This window comes from Augochlora pura, chromosome 10, assembly GCF_028453695.1.
Source record: "Augochlora pura isolate Apur16 chromosome 10, APUR_v2.2.1, whole genome shotgun sequence".
Lineage (NCBI taxonomy): Eukaryota > Metazoa > Arthropoda > Insecta > Hymenoptera > Halictidae > Augochlora > Augochlora pura.
The window spans coordinates 10,520,199-10,545,082 of NC_135781.1; the positions used below are offsets into that span (position 1 = coordinate 10,520,199).

Here is a 24,884-nt window from a genome sequence, read left to right on the forward strand (position 1 = left end):
AATTTGACGCTATCACTTAAATTATGATTCGAAAAGAATGTTAACAAATTATTACAAAATTTTGTTAAGATTCCAATGTACAAGAGTGACGAATTATTGATAAAGTTTCATTACAGAATGCGTACATGTTCGAAACTGTAACGTATTGTGAAATGTGTGCTAAAAATTATTTTGCTGACTTTGAATAAGCGTGATTTCGTAGATCCACAATCGGAAGCCAGAGTAGGGCCCTACGGAGTAAATTATGTCCGTTTTTAAATCGATTCGAGCTGATCGATTTTCTGGTTCGCAGATCGACCGAGAATCCACGAGTCTGAAGAGATGCAGCGGTGCCCGTATCTCCACGAGATGAAGGAGCGCTTGCTCTCGCAGCCGACACCGACTGACGGCCTGGACATGGAACGACTCGATGGCACTCCTGTGAAGGAGGCCAATCTGCACAACGATTATCCGGCACACACGAATCCAGGAGTGATTCCTGACCCCCCGGAAATGCCCCCGGACTCGCTGATCGGCACAGTCGTCAAGGTATGATCTCAAGAATCTCTTCCGACCGATTCTGGAACCCCAGATGCACGGCGCAACTGTGCTCGATGTCCACGAATGTTAATCAAAAGTACGTACGAAAAGGCTGCAATCATTCCAGAAGATACAAATAGCGTTGTAAATGGTAGATTATAGTGGAGTGGTAATGATACCGGTGATAAAGAAATTGTTGACTAGAGATAAAAGGAGTTATTGGGCCATCAATTCAAAGAAGTCTGTGGCTTCAAGAAAACATTTTTATCAAAATCGTGGTTCATGGTCAGCCATCTCCGTTAATCATTTTGCAGATATTTTTCTTCATCGATGTACGGAAACCATAGCTGATAAGCAATTGAGACCATTAATAATGTAGCAAGTATTTGTTGCTTAGTGCAATGAGAAATTCAGAGTTCGGATAATTCTATACATACTGAACATTTTCCAACATAGTATTAAAGTAAAAGATATTTTTGCGAATATCGTTCTTGGAGATTTAAACAAAAAGGTATTCGAAAGACTATCCGAAAGCATTCTGGATAAGCCAAACATATTTGAAATGATTGGTAACCAAATACTGATTCATAGAGTCGTAAATAAACTGTGAATCCTTATCCATTTTTGATAAGCGAACATAAAATGAGCAAATTTAATCTTGGACATATCATCATCCACGAACCAGTCTTGAGAAACTAGAATAAATATCTCAACTTTATCCACAAAGATTGTGATTACATATGTGTCTGCATCAAACTATAAACAATTCAAAATGGCTGTGAAAGTTAAGAAGGGTGCCATGGCCCGTCTAGCTCCCAGACTTTCAACACCCTCAGGGTTCGATTCAGCCGTCAGCTTCATAAAGAACCCATAGAAACTTTGCAACACCCCATAAAGTACGCGCGACGACCTTCGAGTACAGTTTCACCACCCTCCGAGCCTATTCGCCTACCGGCAAGAACTATGCGGCACCCTTGACACCGCGAGCATGCCGAATTTATGAAAATTGGTGTTGGACACTTGGCCAGTGACCCTCGTAAACTTCGTCTACAAAGAAGCCCAACAACTTCTCCCTGTTAAGCTAACCCCTGTCCCTAAAACTTTCGGAGTCTCGCGACAACCTCTTGCTAACAACGATGGGACGGTAGAGGGGGCGGAGGAAGAATCGATTAGCTTACCGAGCCGACCGAATATTTTTCCTGCTGAATAACGTCCTCCCTCGTGGAACAGATAGAACTATCCGCGGATGTCAAGATAAATGGTGAGACTTTTTGCCTGCGGCCGCAGCCAATATTCCAAGTGGCCGACGCCAACAATTTTTCTCTCCATACGGGCGCCATAGTGAAACGAATGGGCGCTCTAGCTTGGAAAAAATTCATAGATCATTCCGTGTTGTTCGGCATAAATTTTAATCTGAGAGGACAGCTGGCGAAGTTGGGTCTGCGCCTAGATTACACCTGACTTCAAGCTCTGGTTCATTGACGTTACTATCGAAATTGCTAACAATTATTCTTTTCATTTCTTTTCTTAGGGATGCATGGTTGAATCAGATTCAAAACGAAATTTATGGTAACTTAATAGTATTTATTGCTCGAAGCAAGATTTATAGTCAATTCTTACCATAGCAATGATATGATTCAAGTGGTTCAAGACTGAGATTAAATTTGCAATATTTATTCCTTATACGTATGTACTAAAAAAGAACATTATGGAATAAATATAAAAAAGACAGCTAATTATTTAAACATTTGAGTACTTAAATATTTTTGTAACTTCTCCACTGAATTAACCCTGGAATTGCGGATGCTGGGTACATTTTAACCTAGACAAAAATATGTAATGAAGAAATATTTAACGTGTTCACAATGCATTAACACACCTTTTGAGAACAAGGTGCAATAAAAAAAGAAGTCAACATTTTTTCAGAATCTGCCTCAAACATATGTAAAATACAGTTGATACGTAACAATTTAAATGATGTTAACCATGTCGTGCTTGAATTGATGCGTTGATAAATTTTTTGGAGAACAACTCCCCGAGAACGTCTACACGTTTTCCTTTGTGGTAAAGTGTCTGAAAGCCCTAATTTATCGGTTCCAGCTGAATTCTGACGGATACGGCTCGCACACGTCGCCGGCCCACGCGAGGCAGCCCTTGGTGCCTCAAAACTCGAGCAACCCGCCCCTCTGCCTCACCCCCACGCACACCAGCCCCGGGACTGGCACGCTGCCAAAGAACGCCAAGTGAGTACATTCTTACGAGCGGATTCTTAAGATCCTCGGACAATTCTGCGCCGCGATAATTGCGTTTACGACTGCGTTCCTCGTGGCCGCAATCGCGGCGCGTAACAACCTAACGTGGCACGCATAAACGACACGTGGCTCCTTTGTCTCGCGCGATCACGTTCCCGCCGGGTAAAAATAGAGATTGCAGATGTTTTTGAAATACAGAGGTGACTCGGAATGCTGCAAGTATCCGCAGAACAATATTGGGGAATTAATGGGGCTTCGAAGATGAGTGTAATCGGTGAAGTTGAACTCTGTTGTGTTTTATGCAAACTTTCGTCCTTGTAGATTGAGATCGGGACAAGAGAAGCTTGGGTAGAATATTAATTCGTGCAGAAATCATTTTTGCAAAGTAATGGAAACGTGATTTAGAAATTTGTTGTGTAATGTTAGGAATATTATTGAGACGAGGAGAATGAATGGAAAGTAATTGTGTTAAATAAATAATAACACGTGGTAGGAAGAAATAAAGCTCGAAGAAGAAAGAACAAACACGCTTTTTGCATTAGTACTCCGAAAAGTGGTTCTAATCGTTGGAATTAGATTCTATTGATATTTATGCTAATTAACATCTGTGTAAATTGCGTTTGAGAAATATGGAGATGGTGGAATTTCATTGCGCATGGAGAAGCGAATCAAATTTTGATTTAATTCGCATCACGTTCCTGGAAAATTTGATTTGACTTTATTTATTTATCCTGACAAATGAGAATGAAACATTTTTTACTAAAACATTTTTAATCAATTATGCGAATAAAAAATTTGTTGATATAAAACATTTTACTGACAAAGTTGAATAGAAAATACGATACAACAGGCTGAAATATCGCTTAAAAAGTAAGATGAAACTAATGGAAACAAATAACTAGTTCTGACAATTGAATATAAAAACCAACGGTTTCAATGCAAGAACGTAATACTACATGGTGTAATCTATTGTCACAGTAAAGCAGAACTTTTGCGTCATACTTTATTTTCAAGGTGATTGAATTTGTACTCCGACAGGCAGCGCGCCCCATTGAATCGGACTTGGCTCGCGTGTCTGTTCATTGCTTGCCGTTTCTACTTACACTATTCTCGGATACGCCGGCGTATTCGATTAATGTATCAGATCAGTTTCCAAAGTCAATTTCCCCGAAGTTGAGTTGTGTAAACCAGAAATTCCTATAATAATATTCCTCAGTCATCAGAACTGCTCTCGCAACTTCCACTGTAAACTACCTTGCGTGCTCACGTGCTCTCTCACTTTGCGAATTATATCTCAATATCATACCTCCAGCCATAAACTTTTGTCAACCGAACCAAATAACCCGCAACCACCAGCAAAACTAGAATTCTCGAACAGCGACAACAGCCTCGAACTCCGTGTTAAATAAAGAAATAAATTGTCGATCCCGCTACAAGGATTGTCTGACTTGTTCGCAAGTCGTCTTTAGCAGCGGCGGCGCAATCATGCGTACGTAAATACCAACTTCGAAGCTTACAACTTTCTTTTGAAGTTCGAACGGCGTGTGCAAGAGCAACTCGGGGGCCATAACAGACACGCAACTCTCGCATGTTGGCCGACTCTGGCCCCGGTTAAATATACTTCGCATTCGGAGCGTGTATTAGGCGGTCGTTTCGCCGGCACGTGGTCACCGCGTTATCGTTATGCGAACCTCGAAGAGCTTCCGCTATCGCGGTACGGTTCCTGGTAGGCTTTCAGGCGAAAATAGCCGACGTGGTCGCTGGACCTCGCCGGGTTTGGATGATTTTACGATTCGCCAGCTGTCAGGGCTACATCTCATTATACACTAGCGTCCATGACTATCTAGACACCTCGCAACTCCACGTGAGTTAGAGTCTTTCTGCTTGAAACACTGCAACTGCCAGAAGTCTAAGCTTCGGTAACCTTCCATTATTTACGAGTGAGACGGTCGAGATGGATAGTTTTCAGGATTCCATGATAGTTATAGCTAAATCCATTGAAATCCTCAAGCCGAATTTTTTACAGATTAAGAAATCTACTTCCTTTTGATATCAATGTTCATCCGATCAATATACACTTTTCTAAGTACATTGTGTTACATATGAATACACTATAATTAGATTGCGGTTCTTTATGCGAAATAGTTCCAAAGTAAAAAACATAGTGTAACGATATTGTTAAATTCTTCTGATGTTTTCACGATTTTATATTATGGCGACGCGTTTATAGAAAATTCGCAGTGTAGTTATAATGCGCTTAGTAAATTACATATATAATTTTAGTGTTCGCGTACAGTGTCACCTCGATCACCCGAACCATCTGATCCCTTTAATATCGTAAATATATCACAGGTAAACAGTTCAATCTGTGTCGATCTCTATACAACACGATTCATTGTACAGATCAATAAGACTTCGTATCCCCCAATTAGTTCGGATCACCGAGGCTACGCTTACCGTAATTTAGCATCTGCATTGTTCTCTACAAAAACCATCTTCTACCAATTAATTATATACCAAAGGAAATGGTACTGTTGCTTGTAGCTCCTCTAAAATCCTACATCAAACAATTATCTCGCTTGAAAACAGTTTTTAATTGCAGCAACGCTTGCAGTATTTCCGTAACATCCGCAAAACTACCTAAATGTTTGGATAGTTATGATAGGATGTGTAGGTGGCGATGCGTCCGCGTGCTGTTTATTTTGGGAGCGGAAGACTTTATCGACGTTCGCGAGCGGAAACGGCTGTCGAAGTTGACGGTTGCCGGCAGCGCGTGGATTTATTGTCAACCGACCCACGGAGGATAATTAATGGGATTTTGTTCGGGGCGAATCACTCGGATTCGAACGACGGCCGAATAATTGAGACGCCTAGAGACCCGGTCGGGCCGTATTATTAATTAGTATCGTCGCGAGACGCGTCCTGGGCAAGCCTGTAGACAGGATCGCCCGATGCACTCTTGTTCCGTGCAGCCTGTTGACTGCTTGATGAGTAGGATGACGCGATTAAACGCCTCCCACGCGATCACGCCGGTTTCTTCGGGTTAATCAGTGTCCCCTGGATGCTTCTCCTGGGACCGATTGGTGCCCCAAATAAATTATAAACTGTTGTTTTCAGCTCTGAGCGACATTCAGAAGATCTAATTTCGTATACTTGGTTCCACTTGATTTTGTAAGGAAAAATCGTGGAAGAAGAATATTGAACAACAAATGTGATTAATATGTATTGCTTTTTAAAAGATTTAAGATTAAATTTATTTAAATATTTCATACTATTAGTAATGACTATGCGCCTCAATAAAAAGATATATTTAACAACTTCCACTGGAAGCTGATTTAGAATTTCATGTATAATTTCATTGTAAAATATAAAATCGGATATTTGACCTGTGGTGGCACGTTTAGTGATAAAGATTATGTACGGAAAATTCAAAGAGATATTTTTTTTCTTTATATAAATACAATGATGAAAATTATTGTACATCTAAATGAATACATCTTATTCTGTTTATCTAAAGGTAATGTAAAATAATCGAACACATTAGACATTTTTGTTAAAGTAAAAGATACAAAACAATAAAACTACATTTCTGTTTGCTTACCCGGTTAAGTAATAAGTTAACGATATCAAAATTATTTTCGAGGAGAACCAATGATTGAAAAATGTCTAAATGAACATAAGCATTGTTAAATACTTGGTAAACTAGTCTAATAGTCCTAATGCTATAACAAGTGGTCTTTATTGCAACCTAACGATCATTTGTAATAATTTGCTCGCAATTCCGTTCAGGATGATCTCTCGTTCCCGTTTTTGTTCCGGGTCAAAAGGCTTCTGAAAGAGCTCCTTAATTTTTCTTTGACGCTCTGGCGAAGGCCGTTTGAGTCGACGAGGTCAACTCGGTTAGCGCAGCATCTGTATTCCGAGCGACCGTTTCTATGTTCCCCGGTGGAGGCGAGCGTGTTGCTCAGCAATATTTGAAGACAGCCGCCAGATCCACGACACCGTCCCGATTTCAGCGATCCTTTTAAAGAAATCCGAGGTTCTTCAGTGCCTTTCTTGCTCGCGGGAACATGGTGCGACGCTTACCTTTTTCGGACCGAGGCGTCGCGATCGCCGCGGGCTGCTCGTTTCAAGATGGATTGAATATTAATACCTTATCGACGGCGTGATAACACTGATTTCTTCCTATTAAGATAACAAGAAGAAATAAACATAGGATCGGAACAGAATACGGTGTCACTCATAATATTAGATTGGAAACTATGAAACGGGCGTCGCAGCTGAACACAGACCAATTAAAAACGCCCGTTTCATAGTTTCCGACCTAATAGAAAACAATGTTCAATTTGACGCTCGATGGCGTTATCTGTAAATAATGATAAATCCAGATTCAATTAATTAAATTTTACTAGTAACGATCCAAGTATTCGCCGAACTGCCATGCGTCTTTCGAAATCGATCCAAGTTTTCTCGTTAATCGTTGGAAACATTGAAGAAAAAATTAATCGCGAAAACTTTAAAACACGCGGAAAGCTGTTCTACATCCTGTCATACTAGCGAACACCTTGAAAATCTGGGTGAAATTTGAAATAGCTCAAGTTCCAAGGCGTATTGAATTTCAAAATTTTACAAAATAACTTTCTATATATATGTAATAAATGATGTTATATCCATGCGTGTAATCAAAAGTTTATGTATACTATTTATGATTATTATGTACGAGAGACGATCCAGTTTTGCTTGACACTTTAGTTCGACCACTTCTGACGTATTTCTAATGTTAGGTATATTTTAAACAAGAAAGAATAGTAAGAGTAAAGAATAATATGTTAATGAGCACAGAACGTGACTAAACCCTTATTCAAAGATTATATGACGGTTAATTGTATTTTCGAAGCTGATCAGAGTCAAATAAAATATCAATCGATTTTTCAAAGCTACTCGAACAAAATACGCGTTCGAAAAAAAGAATTAAGGGACTTCGGAAATTCAAGGAAAAAATTGACTTCGTAACATTTCAGCTATTTGCTTTCAGAGATCCGGTTGCAACGCAGAGTGTTCGTTGCAATTGTCAGTGCACGCGCAGAAACATATGAAAGGGAAAAGATCGAATTGAGTATCCAGAGAGACGATCGCATTATAAATCCTAATAATATAACTAGATCTATCGCTTCGGTGTTGCAGTTGCGATTGAAAAGTAGGGTGTGCAAATTCGAGCGATCGCCTGGTCAGGGGGAAGGAAGGGCTAAAGTTTGGGAACCGATCCCTTCCCTCGTCCCGGGTTTTAGTTCTGGAGACGCGGAATCGCGGCAGCACCGCCAGCGGGACTCGAAATCAATACTCGGTGTGCGTGAGTCTGGCCTGTCGCAATCCTTGCAATGCGATATTACAGCACGCAGAAAAATGCTCGCAGCACGTAGACGAGTATTGCGCCGTATCGGTGACCCGATCCAGATCATCGTCAGGGAACGCGATCGCGGATCGTTGTGCGTCTGTCCACCTGGCGATGTCCTCAACGACACCTGACCGCCCTCTACGCAACACGCCGCCTAACAGAAGACCAGAAATGAGGAAACGAGAAAACTGCTCAAGTATCGCGTGACGCGTTTCATCGCGATAATCCTCAGGCGATCGTTAGAGATCGATCGACGGAATGATCGAGGGGATGCTTTTCTAGGATGGTAGAGGCTACTCTTTTCTACGCTACGGGGAAGAGACAGTAGCGAAGAATAAAGTATAAGAGGACAGGGGACTATGATCGAGAGCGACACGGCAGATTCGGTGGACGATTGCCAAGCATCTCGATCATACCGCTGCCAAACGGTCGCCGACCCGCCTACGGAAAAACAACCCTGGAAATCCATTACCATACGCGCATCCACATCGATTTGTACACAGGGACAAGGGAGTTGAACTCTGCCTGCCTCCCAGAAAACCCTTTTGTTCGTCTGAACTGTAGGTATGGATTCCTTCGCTTGCTGTTTCGACGTTGAGCTAATACGCGCCAGCAGAAGATTGTCAGGAGATATAGTAGGCAATTTTTTTATCCATACTCGGTCTTCTCGAGTTTCTTTTGCGATGAATCGAATACTAACCATGATTGCTAATAAGTGATTATACAATATTAAGAGATGTTACCAAAACGGCTGAAGAGCATAGAAAATCTTTTCTGTAACTTTTCCTCCACTTGTTATTTAGATGATCGAGATCTTATTTCGATAGACACAAAAGATGATTCAAGATTTAGATATTATTGCAGTACGAACGCAGAGCGGTTGAAGATCGTAGACAATCTTTTAATGCATCTGAATAGCGTGCATTATCTGCTCCATTTGCTGTTTCAATGCTTAAGATCTAAACTTGCCGGCGGATTGCACAGAGAGTTGAGACAGAAGATTGCATAACTTCAAGAGGTCTCAACAATTCAAATGAGAGATTATTGAGGTTCTCAGACAACCTTCTTGTACATTGCATCTGAAGCTGTCGCAGAGATAAGAGATTTTAATGAAGTAGAAATAAAAGAACAGTTGAGTTCTTGCAATTCGCTACAGCGATTTCAGAACACTTTAGCTGTTAGCCGCAAATAGCCGGAAGGAAAGTGTTTTGATAAGTATATAACAGAGAGTCTCTTTCATTATGTATTTAGCTAATTAGTAAAGAGCAATTGAAATCGCTCCTCCTTACTTGTGAGATACTGAGGGCATAGACTTGATAGGCACCAACAGGTAATAGAAAACATGGTTTTCAGGATAACTTCTGTGTCTTTTCTATGTACCACTGTGGTGGAAACTGAAAACTCTGCTATATACAATTTCGCTACAAAAGATCCTTTAGACATCGACAGACAACAGAGGATTCTTAAAAGAAGGATAAAAGGACCAGGTGTCTACTTACTATTGCAACACGGAGTACGTAGCAGATAACAGGAGGATCTTGAAAGAAGAATGAACAAGGTGTCCGTTCTGTTTACTATTACAACACATAGTATGATACGAAAAGGATCTTGAAAGAAGAACGAGGAAAAGGTGTCTCTACCTACTATTGCAGAGTGTGTTGCAGATAATGCAAGGTCCTGAAGATGAATTGCTGAAACACCTATTCTATTCACCGTCGTCGTAACCAACTACAATAGCAATGACATACTCTAAAAGGAACCGAAGACAACGCAAAGGTTGTCCAAGGATTCCGAACATGTGGTACGCACTTTCTTCAAGGTTCTGCGGTACCATTGTCAACGCACAATGTAATTGGCTAGGAAGGATACGACAATCCCAGACCGATCTCAATCGTAATTAAGGGTCGTTTCTAGTCAGCCGACTCGAAAAAGGTTGTGCACGCTTTGCTCGAGAATTTTGTGGTAGGGTAAGGTTACTGACCTCGAGTTGCCAGCGTTATCGAGCGGGTCAGTGGGTCGCAGAACCACAGAGCATATCACCCCCTACTCCACCTCCGTTCGACGCCCACCACCGGCCAGGTCTCCCACCCCTCGGTGTTCCGGATCCTCCCGTGGGAACGCGGCCGAATGTGCGCGCGAGACGCTTCCCGTTGCCCGAACTTCCAGGGAACACTCCCGCGAGGAGCCTTCTCCACTTGATGGAATTAAAAAGTTCTGGGAATCGAGCCACGGGCCGACGATTCCGAGCTTCGAGCCGCTCTGGATGACTTTGGTACCTGTCCGGAGGCAATTAGGACATCTTCCGGTCCTCTCCGAGGCTGGCTGTCAATCAAAGTACATCCTGCGCATCATATCTTATTTTTCATGATCCGATACGTCATTTTTACTGATTTTTGTGCGCTGATCGGAGCCTGTAAAAAGGTTCTTCTTGATGGCTGTCTATTTATTATTGACTTTTCATTTGCTGAAGTTCATTTGATGAAGTTGAAATCGTTCAACTTCATAAATTGAAATCGTTCAACTTCATGAATTGAAATCGTTCGACTTCATAGGTGTTCGCTTGTGGGCACTTAATTATGGAGAATTTGGTCGTTTTTATTGATTTTCGTGCACCAAAGTTGCTGGGATAGGGTTTTTATAGATGTTTATTTTGAAGTAATTCTATTTTACAGAAACAATTGTGGACCTTGTAGAGGTAACCTATTTAATGTAAAAGCACAGGAAGTTACTATTTTGTGTACTAGTAATAGGTTAATTGATTTGTAACGAGCTGGATGTGAATCTAGCTAGGACGTTGCTCTGTGTAATCTATTTCAGAGAAATTTAATATTGGAAAAAGTTATGAAAATTCTAGATATTATGAAAACAATCTATTAACACTTCGACTAATAGTCTAGTAAACTTTTTCCATAAAATCGAAACAATTTATCTAATAAAATAAAAATTGATATATTAAGAAGTGTGTTAGTGAATACTCTTACAACTTTCCCTGCATTTTACAAATCTTAAACGAATTCATTAAATGTGAAAATTTAAAGAAAAATTGTTAGAAAAGAGAAAAACGTGGCAAAGGTTGCTGCAGAGTGACTTTGGAACGTCTTAATGAACTTGTCATGTTAGTTCAAAAAGAATAGTTAAAAGTAAATGCTCGTACGTGTTTCCTCTCTGGCCCACTTCTACAGCCGGTTTAAAAACTATGATCACAGTCTGTACGTATAAGCAATGAACGTCGATGTCGGCAAGAAAGGTTTGAGTATTTAGATACGAGTACGTTTCTGCTAAGTGAAGTTTCAATTCGCTAATGTATTTGCTCGAGAAACATTGAACGAAACGGTTCCACGATTTTGGTCCACCCTGTATATTTTTACTCCAGTTTCCCAGCCTCGGTTTTTTGGGTCAGGTTTTAAAACAGCCTCCAGGCTTCAGCTCGCTTTTATGCCATATTGTATGCGCTCTGTACTCGTAATGTTTACGTGCTATTATTGTCTATAATAGACGGCGTAACAATGGTACTTACGCTGCAGATTTTTATGCATTTGGAAGCCAGCAAGACAGAAATCTTACTACAGTCGAACAGCAATTAAATATTCCTGGCATATTTTGTCGAGGCAGTGATTAACTGTTAAGCCGAATAAAATGTTGTTTGTCATTATCAATATTGCTTGTTATCATTACTGGTTGCTGAACAACGACGTCGAAAATTGTTCCGTATACTTGCGACACCATTAACCCTTTCGCTACGAGCGTCGCCTATAGGCGACATCCGCGCGATGACCTGTGTGTACGAGTGTCGCCTATAGGCGACATCCGCGCGACGACCTGTGTGTACGAGTGTCGCCTATAGACGACATCCGTGCGACGATCCGTGGGTACGGGTGCCGACCTATTTGTTGACTATATAAGTCGACGTATAATCAACTGTTGACTCTAATCGATGTGTATTCCTATAATACGATGTAATAGTTGTTATGTAGCTCTTAAAAGAATGTACATACAAGTCAATCACAAAGTGGCGTTGAAAAACGTTAATCCGAATATCGAAGACTACTGACGAGCAAAGTGTACACTTCGCGGCTAGGTGACCCGTACAGGGGCGTCACTCCGGCGGCGCGGACTGCCGTAAGGAAAGGGTTAAGAGTGCGCCTCGGTTTGAAATTATAAAGCTCGCGACTTCTTACCCCAATCTCCTCGTTCGCCAGAAGCGAAGCTAAACCTATGTCAACAAAGGGCTGACCCTAGCAGAGAGTAGAGGCAAAGTGTGCTCGAATAAAGTCAAGAAACATTGGCGAAGGAGATCGTAGTTAACTCGACTATTTATCAACACGTTGACGACGAAGATTTTCCCTACCTTTACCTTATCACAAAATAAAATTTCCGCAAAAGCCTCGCAAAAGTTCAGTAGCTACAGTGGCTAATATTAGCTCAGTTGCTGGTAACACAGTGATCAACGACATCAATATTTTATTTTAAAAAATTCAATAATAGACCGTATATTTTATGCGCTTGTAAAAAAAACAATCTGAAAAATTCAAAAACCTTGACATATTTAAATTATCTACGAACGAAACAAAATTCTTTTTATCATTCGGATCATACAGAAAGTATTTATATTCTCAGTAGTATACTTACTGAGAATAACTTACGTGTATATTAGTTGCATCTGCGAACAAGAAGTCCAAAACTTTTCAATCGATTTAAAGTATATTATCAATCAGTTCGTACGAACCCTTCCAATTAATTTGAAGCATTGCCACCGGCTGGTGCACATTTGGCGAAACCATGCGCGATATGGGACCAGTTAAAAGTCATTTCACGGTCCTAGGAGTGTGCCAAATCCGGCTCGGCGAATTCGACGAGTCCATTGACCAGGTAGGAGAGCGTTCCCTCTGGAAAATTGATTGCGTAACGCTGGCGGCGTGGAATTCGCGATAGCGCACGCGTTCGCCGCGAAGAATCCACGGTGAGACAAAAGGCTAGAGGCTGGAGACGATGCAGGACGTGCGGTTAGGCGAAAGGGTGCTTCACCGATTCCCGGTAACTGCACCCCAGCTCGGCGACAGACCAGGTACAAAGGCAGGTGAACGCATCGATGTCTTCAGAGTATCCGCCACGTCTGGATCGACGGGAATAGATGCCGAACGATGTTTAAATAACCCGGCACACGGTGGTTTATAAATGGAAAGAGGACGTTACCTGAATATTTATTTACCGTTTATCATCCAAGTAGTCTGAATGAGCGGCGGAGGACGATCAAGAGCGACTCTAGCATGCAATTCATCGGCTTCTGCCGCCGTAGTTCCCTCTGATCAGAAAGATATAGGACAAAGATATTGGCGGGAGGGGGACGCGACGGAAACCGAAACGTTCGAGGAGTTGGAACGGGCTCGAGAACTTGGCAAGCAGGCTACACCGTTGAGCTAAGACTACGGGGAAAGAAATTGTACACTTGAAACGGACTCCGGCCCGAACGTTACAGTGCCTACTTACTAGGAGGATTGAACACTGGTTGAATGGCCTCGAAACTTCTGCCAGAAACTTGTTACGAACTGTACGCTCTCTTTGGGATCTTTGCTTCTTCCTTGTGTTTTACCGTCCGACGCCGTATATCCTGGTAGGCTGTAAAAATGGGCACTCTACAGATTATCGTGCTATATTAAAGAGGAGGTTCGCCTTGACAGACAATCATTGATGCGATCCAATCTGTTATATGCAAAGTACGATTTTCTATCATTAGAAAATGTACAAATTCCCATGCAATACATTTTAAAATTCATTTAAAATGACTCTTCATAATCTAATAATTTTCGTTGGAGTTATTCCACGACTTTTCGACACGAGTTCGCGTTCTCCTTTCTGTTTTTGCGGCTGTAATTCGAGATTTCGGGAATTCTGAAATTCTCACGGAAATACATTTCATAATCTATCTGAAATAACCCCGCAATTTGCAATCATTTTTGTCGAGTTATCGACCGGAATTTCTTCATTTTTCAATATGAATCGCAGTTTTTCCAATCGAAATCAATGCTATCATAAAGTTTGATTTACCGGCCGTAATTTGGTTCTCGAAATTTCAAAAATTTTCTCATGAACACATTTAGAAATTGAATTGATGCAGAACCTCGGAACGTAACATGATACGGGTTCTATCAGGACATTTACGCACAGCTCTCCGAATATGAAATTTTAGTGCGTTGATACTAATGCAACAAAATTTTTCTAATTCTTTATACTTGCTAATTTCATAAATAACATTGATTCTCTAAAAGATTATCGAACGATTCAACCTGTCGTTATTAATTTATATCCAGCCAATTAGATGCTATACGATGAATGCCTTCCAGCATGCTGAAGATCAACAGCTAGTTCATACAGCATAACTTTCGAATTGCGAACGTGCATCAATCTAATTCGCGAATTTGGAAGCGTAGAAATTCAGTAACCGCGGACACATCTTCCGAAATCAGCGGAAGACGTTGAAGAGTCGAGGACTGGGATTAAATCGAGTTCTCTCGTAGATCGCGAGACCGTCGAACGACAATCGGGAGCGCGGAGTCCGACAAGAGGTGAGGCGGGGGCCACGGAGGGTTGTCGAGCCTCCCCGCGGTTACGACGGAAATTAAAAGGCAGGGAAACGGGGACACGTAGGGTACGACTAGAAAAAATTCATGACGCGACGCGAGAGAGATTCCGATGGGACAAAGGGGGTCCCGGCCGAGGCAGACCAGCGGAGAGGAATCATAGTGGAGGATTCTCGTTGGACCTCGGCGTTGTGCTAGAGACCACAGCCGGTGGATGCTGAAGAGGGGTCGCGGGAGAGCGAGAAAAAGCCGGAGAGAGGAAGAGGGAAGGAGAGGAGAGGGCCTAGGAAGAGGGTGGAAGGAGGACCGCGCGCGAAAGGGGTGAAAAAGACAGGAAACGATGCGCGGTGCCGGGAGAAGGATTCGGAGAAGGAGAGAGGCAAGACAGCCAGAAAGAGAGTAGGAAAGAGAAAGAGGGAGAGAGAGAGAGAGAGAAAGGGGGCCGGAAGCGGGAAAAGGATGGTCTGAGAGAGCACGTCGACGGGACGATATAGAGTGAAAGCCCCGTGTGGCCGTAGTGCGCTTGTGCAAGAAGCTGCCGCTGCCCGGGAAGAGACCTCCCGGCCAGCCTCAGTCTCCGGGATGCTGGGGGCGGCGATCGTGATTCTACCCCCATTTCACCGTGCTCCGATAACATAGTCCATCTCGCTCGGCTGCTGTCGGTCTATCCGTCGGTCGGCTCGTGTTCAGGTTCCTCGCGGATTAACCCTAGTCGCCTGTGCGCCCACGGCCTCCATAAGGTAGACACCCTTTCGGTGTCCTCTATCTCTCTCTCTCTCTCTCTCTCTCTCTCTCTCTCTCTCTCTCTCCCTCTCTCTCTTCTTTCTCCGTCCCCAACGGTGGTTCTACCGTTCCGTCTGGCCCCCCGTTCCCCTTCCCCATCAGGCTCCTATTGCTCTCTCTCGTCGACCTTCCGTCCTCTATCCCTTCTCCGTCTCTACGCTTCACACCCTTTTCCGCCGAACCCTGGGTGCAGTCACCGCGAGAACCTTCAGCCAACCACCTCTCCAGCAGGTGAGCTTCCTTGGTCGTGCACCGGTCTGTGGCTCTATCGTTCAGTCGGTCGGTTCGGTCGTCGCCTCGACGGTCGTCGGGCTGTGCATCGCACTCTGTTAGTGATCGTGGCAGCCGCCACTGCCGCCGCCGTCACCGACGTCGACCGCGACGTCGACCAACGGAGCGAGAGTGCTCTCGATCCTCCCAGGGCTCAGGTTCGGTCGTGTGCACGGGATTTTCCATTTGCTCGCTCGACCAAGTGCGCGGGATCACAGAGAGAGAGGAGCTTTGGGGCTGGCCCGGCCTCGGTCCTCCTGTCCTTCTTTCCTGATCGCGACTCTCTTCTCTTGCTCTTGCTCTTGCGCCCGCTCTTCTCTTGGTCTTCTCTTGCTCCCTACTCGACGGCATGCCAGCCCTCCGTCTTGCCGCGATGGCGGGCCCGACGCTCGATTCCCGCGATGTTCAACGCTGAGTCTTCTCTCTACTGCTTCAGCTCAATGAATCAATGATTCACCGGTGGTACTTTCCGTCTCGTGGCAGGTATCGTGTGTAAATAATCGTCAATCGTATCACTCCCGTGGGAGACATTTGTGACTGGAGTAGTAAGATCGAATTGCAGCCTCCCTCCTCTGATCCTGCTCATTGAATCGGTTTTGTCTCGCGCCAGAATTTCTCTCTCTCTCTCTCTCTCTCTCTCTCTCCTTCTCTCTGTATCTGTGTCTAATGAAATGCTGGATGTTATTGCCTAGTGCGCGATTCCGTACAAAGGCATTCCCGTCCGAAATAGTTCAATGATCCTCAGGGGCTAGATTTCACCTCCCTCTCCCCAACCCAGTTCAATAAACCAGTGGCTCGATGCTACTTTCCTGTCTCGTGCTGGGTAACAATGCGCAGATTGCCGCAAAAATTCAGTTCAGGTAGTTCAACGATCCTTGTCACTAAACTGCAGCCTCCATCTTTTGATCCAGTTTTGTAAGCCACGGTGGCGCGATGCTACTTTACTGTCTCGTTCTAAAGATTCGTAGATGCTCATGAATATTCTATTGAGATAGTCCAGTGATCTTTGTCGCCGCAGCCTCCATCTTCTGGTCCAGTTCTGGAAGTCAAAGTGGCTCCATGCTACTTCGCAGTCTCGTTCTAGATAAAGCTTCGCGGAGCATAAATATTCAATTCAGCTAGTTCGACGGTCATTTTCGCTAAACTGCAGCTTCCATTTACTTGTTCACTTCAATAAACTACTGTGGCTTTATGTTACTTTAGCTATCCGATATATATTTAGCTAAGTTTGTACTAGTGATCCTAAACATTCAATCAAAATAGTTCAACAGTCAAAGTCATTGAACTACAGTCTCATTCTCGTGTGCATCATGGAAGTGTTCTGTTCTCTCTATTGGAAGTTTTTTGTTCTCAATCAGATACACATTCTTGCAACTCGTACCCTATCAGGAACCCCCGTGGATAATTATTCACATTTTTAGCTGCGACTTATCCGTATTAGAAAGCATTTTGGACAGCCCTAGGTTGAAACAGTCTAAGATCGTCTAGGGATCTTTCTGCTTAGGGAGTCACCGAGCGAGTCTCATTACCATCCCAATAATCTTCGACATCGTGAAAGCGTCGTCGCGCAGAAGGAGTTGCGTTCGGCGCGTACTCCTCTCCGAGGGAAAAATCCGAGGGGACTTCCGCGCAGGCGTGATCCGCGGAATCGAATAAATAGAGAGCAACAATTCGGGAGAGAGTTTTGACTCGCGCCTCCTGCCCTCCTTTTCGGAAATGGTGTCTCGTAGTCCGCTGGCCGAGCAGGATCATCCGCGCGTCGTTCTTCCTCTTCGCTTCTCTCTTATCCCTGATAATCACGGAATCGGCAAATATCGGGTAGCAGTGTAGCAGTGTAACGGGTGTAGCAGCAGGGAGGGAGGATCGAGCTCGGGTTCGTTGGGTAGTTTACGTGGGATCGTCTGGGTCCGCACTAGGCGTTCGCCAAAATGGCGGCGGTGGCGTAATCGCAGCTCGGTCGTCGTGCGTTCGCAGTTGTCGCATCCTTCTCGGGAGGACTCTCTCCTTCATATCGAAGCGGACTCCGGTTGACGTTCGCTGATTCTATCTCGGAACCAGGGTCGGTCGTAAGCGGCTATGGATTCTGCGATGGTGGGTGGCGGTGATTGCAAAGTCGCCACCGTGGAGGTCGAGGCGGCCGCGGCGGACAACACGGCGACGCTCCCGGTGACCAGACCGCTGAATCCGCAGAGCTCGTCGCCGAACGCGCAGGACAACGCCGAGAAGAACAACGCCGCGAACAAAGAGATGGAGCTGAAGAACGTGCGGTCCACCCCAGCGAAAAAGTAAGATCCCGGCCGTAGTAGTCGATCCCGCATCAGGGTTCCCATCATCATCATCCTCTCGATCCCTCATCGGAGTTCTGTCAAGCATTTTAGTCGAAGCTGGACTAGCCAAAAACCCAAATGGGCATATAAAAGCTAACCGATTCAGTCCGTCGATTTTCGTTTGCTACTTGTCAGGCGTCCTCGAGGCCACTCGCGACACTCCGGCATGCTATTAGGCAAACGTTACGCTTTCCTCGCGGCAATTATACCGAAGCCTGAACCGGAGTAGGTCAAGAACCCACTTGACCGGCAGCTACTGCTATGTAATGCGCGCGCTAACGAACGGCGGCTAGTATTAAAGCTACCGTAGCGTCGGACTTTTCGCCTTTTGTCTACACTGAAGCACAATCGCGCGCGCGCGCACGCGGCTCATTTCGCCTGTAATTAACGCGGATTGCCGCGATGTCGTGGGGTAATTAGGCCGTCGAATGGACCGATTCCCCACCTCTAACTCCTTCGGCTAGCTGCTGCGTTGCATCGCTGGCTGGGAGAACCGTTCCGAAAGTATCCAGTTGTTCCGCGGAACGGCGACGGGAACGGATATCGATTCCGGAATTCCGATAGCGCCGCGGCGAATACTGGGCCGAGCGTCGCCCGGCGTCCCGACGTTTCTTGCGGCAGAAAAACCAGCCGGATGCTAGCATCCGACGCATCCTCCCGATCCCCGGATCGCCGGACGGTTTAATGATTTTCAATCCACAGCAGTATTCGGACTCGCTCTACCCACAAAATCGACTCTGTCTGTCGCCGCGAACGCTTTGTGCGAGTTTGAAGCTATTGTTTCAGCGTTGACGGGATGAAATGAACGTCTCGGAGAACGGATAGGATGCGTGTCATTATCCTGGAACGTAGAAGGAAAGGAGAACGATTGCATAATTCTCGGACAGGTTTTCGTTGACGAGGAACGTTTTTTTCAAGAGCGTTACGAGTTGACGCTAGTCAAGATGATGTTTTCCAATGAGTGTTGTTGGCTCGGTAAAATAAAATTAAATTAAATTAGAAGATGTTTCTAAAATCAAACATTTTGTTTGAGCGCATATAAATTGTTACAAATTGTTTGTACAATTAGAAAATGTTTTAAGATAAAAAGTCGAGTACCGATTTTTAAGAATATATTCGTCACGGTTGAAATCAACGAGAACTTTCATTCTTCTCCTAAGGGTTAGCGACCCTCTGGAAAATAGTACGAAATCGAATTCAATCAAAAGTTTTACTATTGAATACTACGATATATGTAATATTTAGTATAAGAATAACAGGAAAGAATTATCCAACACTAATATCAATATATGCGTGCTTCGTTTAAATTCAATAATAATGATACTTTTGTGGCAAAAAGGAGATACGGTATAAAAATACTGTAGCCGAGCCCTAAAAAGATAGTTATGAAAAAATCATCACTTCTACTTCACACTTCTCAATTATAAAAAAATGTTTCCACACACCGTATCTTCCTATATAGTAGTTCACGTGGCTTGGAAAAATAATGAAAAATAAAGAAGCCAATTTCAGTAGAATAGTACAAGAATGAAGCCTGTTATTAATACATACAAGCATATTTAGTTTGCAAAATGGTTGCACCTTCCTTTCTAATTTTTTCTGTTACCCAAAATTGCTTTTACAAATACCAGCCTATTACGAGCAAGAATACAAATAACATAATACCTTACACTGTAACAATTCGTCTTTTCCACCTACATCTTCCAGAAAATTCGCCATTCACACCCTATCAGACAAACCCCTGAAGGAGCCACCCACCCAAACAAAGCAGTATCCGTATAAACCAGCCCGCACAATCCCATAAAGCTAGGCTCCACAGCAAACACAGATCTTTCGCGTGAGGCTCTCGACTTCCTAGAGAACCACCATAGCTCGCAATAAGCGTCCCCACGGGGTGTGCGCGGGCGTAGCACCGCGAATAAAAAAAAAAATAATAGAAACGGGGCTGGGGAGGGTGGCTCTTTTCTCATAAAATCTCTATCCGACGGGCCATCCATAGAATATATCGTCTTCGCTAGACGGCCCTTTCCACTCGGCGAGCTTTTATGTCCGATGCGGAGGGGCGGTGAAAGGGTGATGCGCGGGGATGGCACGCCGAGGGGGATGGTTTCGTCTGCGTTTCTATTCGCGACGCACTTCGTTAGCTGTCGCGGTGGCTGTGAAGCGTCTTGCGTCTAGTGTGCATTATACGCAGCCCCGAGTTTATGCACTCGCGCACGTACGCATCACCCACCACCACTGGCAACCGTAACCGTAACCAGCACTGCCGGCAACCCCGGTGCCGAGAGAGAGAGAGAGCTGAAAGGAATAACTAACCGACCGAGGTTGCGGCCACGAACCTATGGGACTCGTTCCCGAGAAAGAGTCGGGGAAATGGAGCGCGAACGCGTTGTTTCGTGTCGAGAAGGGACGCAGGTCTATCTTCGATATATCGAGCGGCCGCGCCGAGCATTAACCCTGGCGACACACACCACCTTTTTTCCAATGGGGGGCTGATGGACAAGCGAGCCGAGCCGAGCCGTGCCGAGCCGAGCGTGAAACGCGGCGGGGGGCACACACCGTCTACCGATCTCTTGTCATTCGGCTCCCTCGTCTTGGCTTACGGCCGCAACTTTTTTTCGAGAAATTTCATCGAGGCCTCCTCGAGAAACTGGATTTAAAACTATACCGCCGAGATATGGCGTTTAGAATATCCGCTCGCTCGCGAGTTACTTCGTTCGGTATCGCTTCGGTGTCGGTATTTGCGCGTTCATTGCGTATGAGAAACAAAGAGCGAGTAAGTTATTATTATGGTACACAGTATTTCAAATAATTAGAGAAACTTTCCTCGCATCTGATCCTTTTAAAGTTCCTGGTAGAAATAATACGATAAAGACTGAACTTAACAGTACAAACATATTTTGCGAAATAAGAAGAGTATGTATTGTTGAAATTATCTTCGTTATAAAGAATGATATGTAATACACTATATTACTAATAATACGTTGAAATACTAGTTTCAGCTTATACTAAAGATTATATGCTTCAGTCGTGTGTATTTTCAGCAAAATACACTGAAGGAACTATGAAAAATAACGTTTAGCACAAACAATATTATGATCGATTAAAACAATTTTCCTCTTATTGTGATTTTTGCGAATTGATTAGCAAAAGCGATGACATAATATTCACTAATTTATCTGACTTTTAATTTTAAAGTTTAACATAAATTCTGATTTCTTAAAAAATTGTTTTATTTACACATATTTCTTCGTGAGGTAATAATTTCATTTATTTCTTTTGATCTCAAAAATTCGGCTAATTTCATTTCGATCGTAAATGTAGATGATAAAATAAACTAAGATATTCGTTACATACAGAACACTTAGACACAATTTCTTTGAAAAACAATAATGTGTCAACTTTATGTAACTTGTATTCTGCTCATTTTCTGTTATTTCTTAGCACTACATTTTCGTCGATTTTTAAGAATTTTACTGGCTGAGAAATCTCCGAAACGAAATGTTTTCGTAATTGCGTGGAAAATCTGCAGACGAAATAAAATAAATAAAAAATTATACAGAGATATAATGGAGCAAAGAAGCCGAGTGAACCCGTCTTCCCCAGTTAACAAGTTAAGGGGCTTCTTTATTTGGCGAGTTAAAGATATGAAACTGTTGAATGACCGTGTATACAGGGTGTCCCATTGATCACGGCGCGAGTGAAAGCCGGACGATTCTAGCAGAAATCTATTGAAAACGTTGGTAGAAATGTTTTTTCCGTAGAGGCCTCATTTTCTGGATAACCCAATTTGAATGTGTGTCGAGGAGCCGTGTCATTTAACACGGTTGACGCGGCTGTTCATTAATTACCGTTTCTACTTTAATTACAAGTACGGTCGTTCTCGAGAACGAAGCTTCCACGCGACGAAATTTTGAGAACATCTACAGTTTTAAACTAACTATTTTTCAACGTTCTATCGACCGTGTGACCCTCCAGATGCATCTTGTATTCGAAATACTATTTTATTCCACACTCGCATCGTTTTTTCGCATCGTTTTTAAAGAGCACGAGCTTATTCCTGTTCTTTTTCTGTTTCAAGTAGAAACCTTTCTCATGATTTGGAAGAATCTTTACTAAGATAAAAATTAAAGTCAGGTTATATCCAATTAGGAATAAAGGAAACATAAAAGGAGAGATTTTTAAATATTGACAGATGAAAATCGAAATAGATCCAAGCTCCTAGGTGAAATTAATTAGAAAAAGCAATTTCCCATTTTCGCTGCGCGCTTAGTCCTGACAGTAGAGAACTATAGACTGAAACAATAAATATTGTAGAACCGTCTGAAATGAAACGATCTCGACGCGGTTCTAATTTTCCCGCGGATCGATCCTTCGGCGAGGCGAGGAGAAATAGACCTCGTTACGGGAGCCGCGAAGATCGAACGCGGGATAATGGCGCGAACCAGTTTTCCCGGGGATTTGTAAATTATTAATATCGACCGAGTGCGCGGGGCATAACAGTTGTACACGCCTGGTGTATGCGGACGGCCGAGCGATACCTTCTCGAATTACACAGTCGCAGTCGCAGTCGCAATCGCATTAACACGGGCTGAAAGCGAAGCTCGCGAGGTCTAGACAAACGGGACAAGACAGTATCGCGGGGCTTGCGAGTCTGGCCGCACATACCTCGCCGCATATTCGCGGGCACAAGCTCCTGCGAAAACAATCCGCGGAACCCGCGCGAACGCCGCCGACGACGAAAATAACGCGAAAACGTGCTCGGTGAAACGTTCCGTTCAGCTACCGAAATTGCCGGACTGAAACAACATTTCGCATAAACTGCAACGCGAGCTTCGAAGAGATACAAAGACACATGATTGATTTTTGTGCAAACCGAGACTATATCGATTCCTTTCATTTTTTTTTTTTTATAAGTATTTAAAGATAAGAGTCCATTGAAATTATTGCGGTGCTTACGTTATGGTGACAGAAAATATTCATATCTTTCTATTCGAAAATGTTAACTTGTTTTTATCTAAAATTGATGAAAATGTAAAGATTCTTCAAGAAGAACTTATTAAACGAAGTTTTTTATTTAAATATGTATTGTAATAAAAGTGGTACAATTTATAAATGGATTCAGTGATTGTGAAGTGGTACATACCATTCACTTGATACTCGATCGTTAAGAATCGATTAGTGTTTTGGCAAATTCTGTTCAATGCTTCATGGTCGAATATGATAAGTTTTAAAAGAAAAGACAGTTATGCTAGTCTGTAGAAGAGTGCATTTTTTTAACAATTTAAAAAGAATTGAAATGAGTTGAATTATTTTACATATTTCCTAAAGTGGTTCAGTTTTTATACCCCGTTACAAAAGTGGTCAAACTTGTTTGTTTCCCTTGCTACTTGGATCATTATTAGAAACCTGATACAACAAAGATGTATGTATGATGCCTATAATGATTCATTTTTAGTATCTTAATACGGAGTTGGTATAGTTACATTGTTCCTTAGAGTGATTCAGTTTTAGTTTCTAATTACACGGGTAGTCAAATTTTTCGATTTATACCTCTTTTTGCTTGAGTAAGCAATCTTTTCTGTCTTAATAAAAGCATGACGAAATTACGAAAATATATTCATTTTTAGTATCTTGTTGCTAAGATGATACAATCGCTTGGAGTATAATGAAGACAGTGAAATTGCTCGTACCATTTCACACGTGTATTACTCATAGTGACACATTTATAGTGCCTGAAAACAAAGACAAGAAAATTACAACCCTACAATTCTTATATTTCACCGAATTATCTTTCACCGCAGAAACAAACAAATAATTTTGCCAAAATACTCTCTCGACTGGAAATCCTTGCTTAAAATAAAAACCGAGCCACTGACGCACACGATGCAGTCACCGAGCATTCCGTTAGCGGAGTTATTGATATTTGGGAGCCTGCTAAGCAGTAAATAAAGCGTGAAAACGAGTTTCCGCGCGGCAGGATCGCGAATCGCGTGTCGTATCGCGGTTAAAACCGCCGGAGGGGAAGAATGCGCGGTGATTGGACGGGCAGGGGTGAAATTCGACGAGAGAACACACGGATGAGGCGAGGGTGAGTCGAGAGAGCCAGGTACAGAGCGAAAGACCAGCGGCGGAAAGTAGGTACTTCGAAAATATCGACCGGCAGAGGCCGGAGAGAGGTTTCTGCCTCGGAGTCTGTGCCATCACCCGGCCCCGGTGTGTTTCCACTTCTCGCCGCTTTACTTCTCCAGAAGTGCAGGAAAAAAGGCCATATCGGCTCTCTCGCTAGCTGCTGCACCTTTTTTTTCTCTTCGTATCGTCGCCGTGGTAACATCCCCGAAACCTCTTTTACCCCCACCCGCGAGCCCAGACCTCGCGGAATTTCGTTTGGCGTTCCTTAACGTCGTTTCGCCCGGTGTCTCTATAGGAAATTCCTCTCCGGCGGAAGAAGTCTCGAACTTTTCCCGTTAATCCCGGAAAATGGCCCTGGACAGACGAGACTAGTAAAAGCAGATAACTGCGGATCTGGCTGTTAGCCTGCTACTAGGTGGATAAGCGATAAAGTCGTGGAGCGAATCAGAATTCGAACGATTAATCGGAAGTTTTTCGTCTTTTGTACGAAGCAAATGACGCTTATCGGTTAGTTTTTTCATCGAGGTTTATTAAGCTACATCGAATTTTTTAAAAATCAAATTATATACTATTTATATATAACATCAATCGAAACAATGAAAGAAGAAACATGCATCGCTACGTCACC

General features: G+C 43.3%; 1 protein-coding gene and 1 long non-coding RNA gene across 3 annotated transcripts in view; one reads left to right on the plus strand and one right to left on the minus strand.

Annotated features, from left to right (window-relative positions):
- Positions 1 to 24,884, minus strand: part of LOC144476093 (uncharacterized) — a 145,419-nt gene that overhangs the window by 76,396 nt on the left and 44,139 nt on the right. The gene's annotated exons all lie outside the window — the stretch shown is intronic.
- Otopla (proton channel otopetrin-like a) overlaps positions 1 to 24,884 on the plus strand; it is a 48,560-nt gene that overhangs the window by 12,343 nt on the left and 11,333 nt on the right. For both annotated transcript variants that reach the window (XM_078192773.1, XM_078192774.1), the window contains exons 2-3: positions 293 to 528; positions 2,620 to 2,762. In XM_078192773.1, coding sequence (XP_078048899.1) covers positions 293 to 528; positions 2,620 to 2,762 — 379 coding nt within the window. The remainder of the gene's footprint in view (positions 1 to 292; positions 529 to 2,619; positions 2,763 to 24,884) is intronic.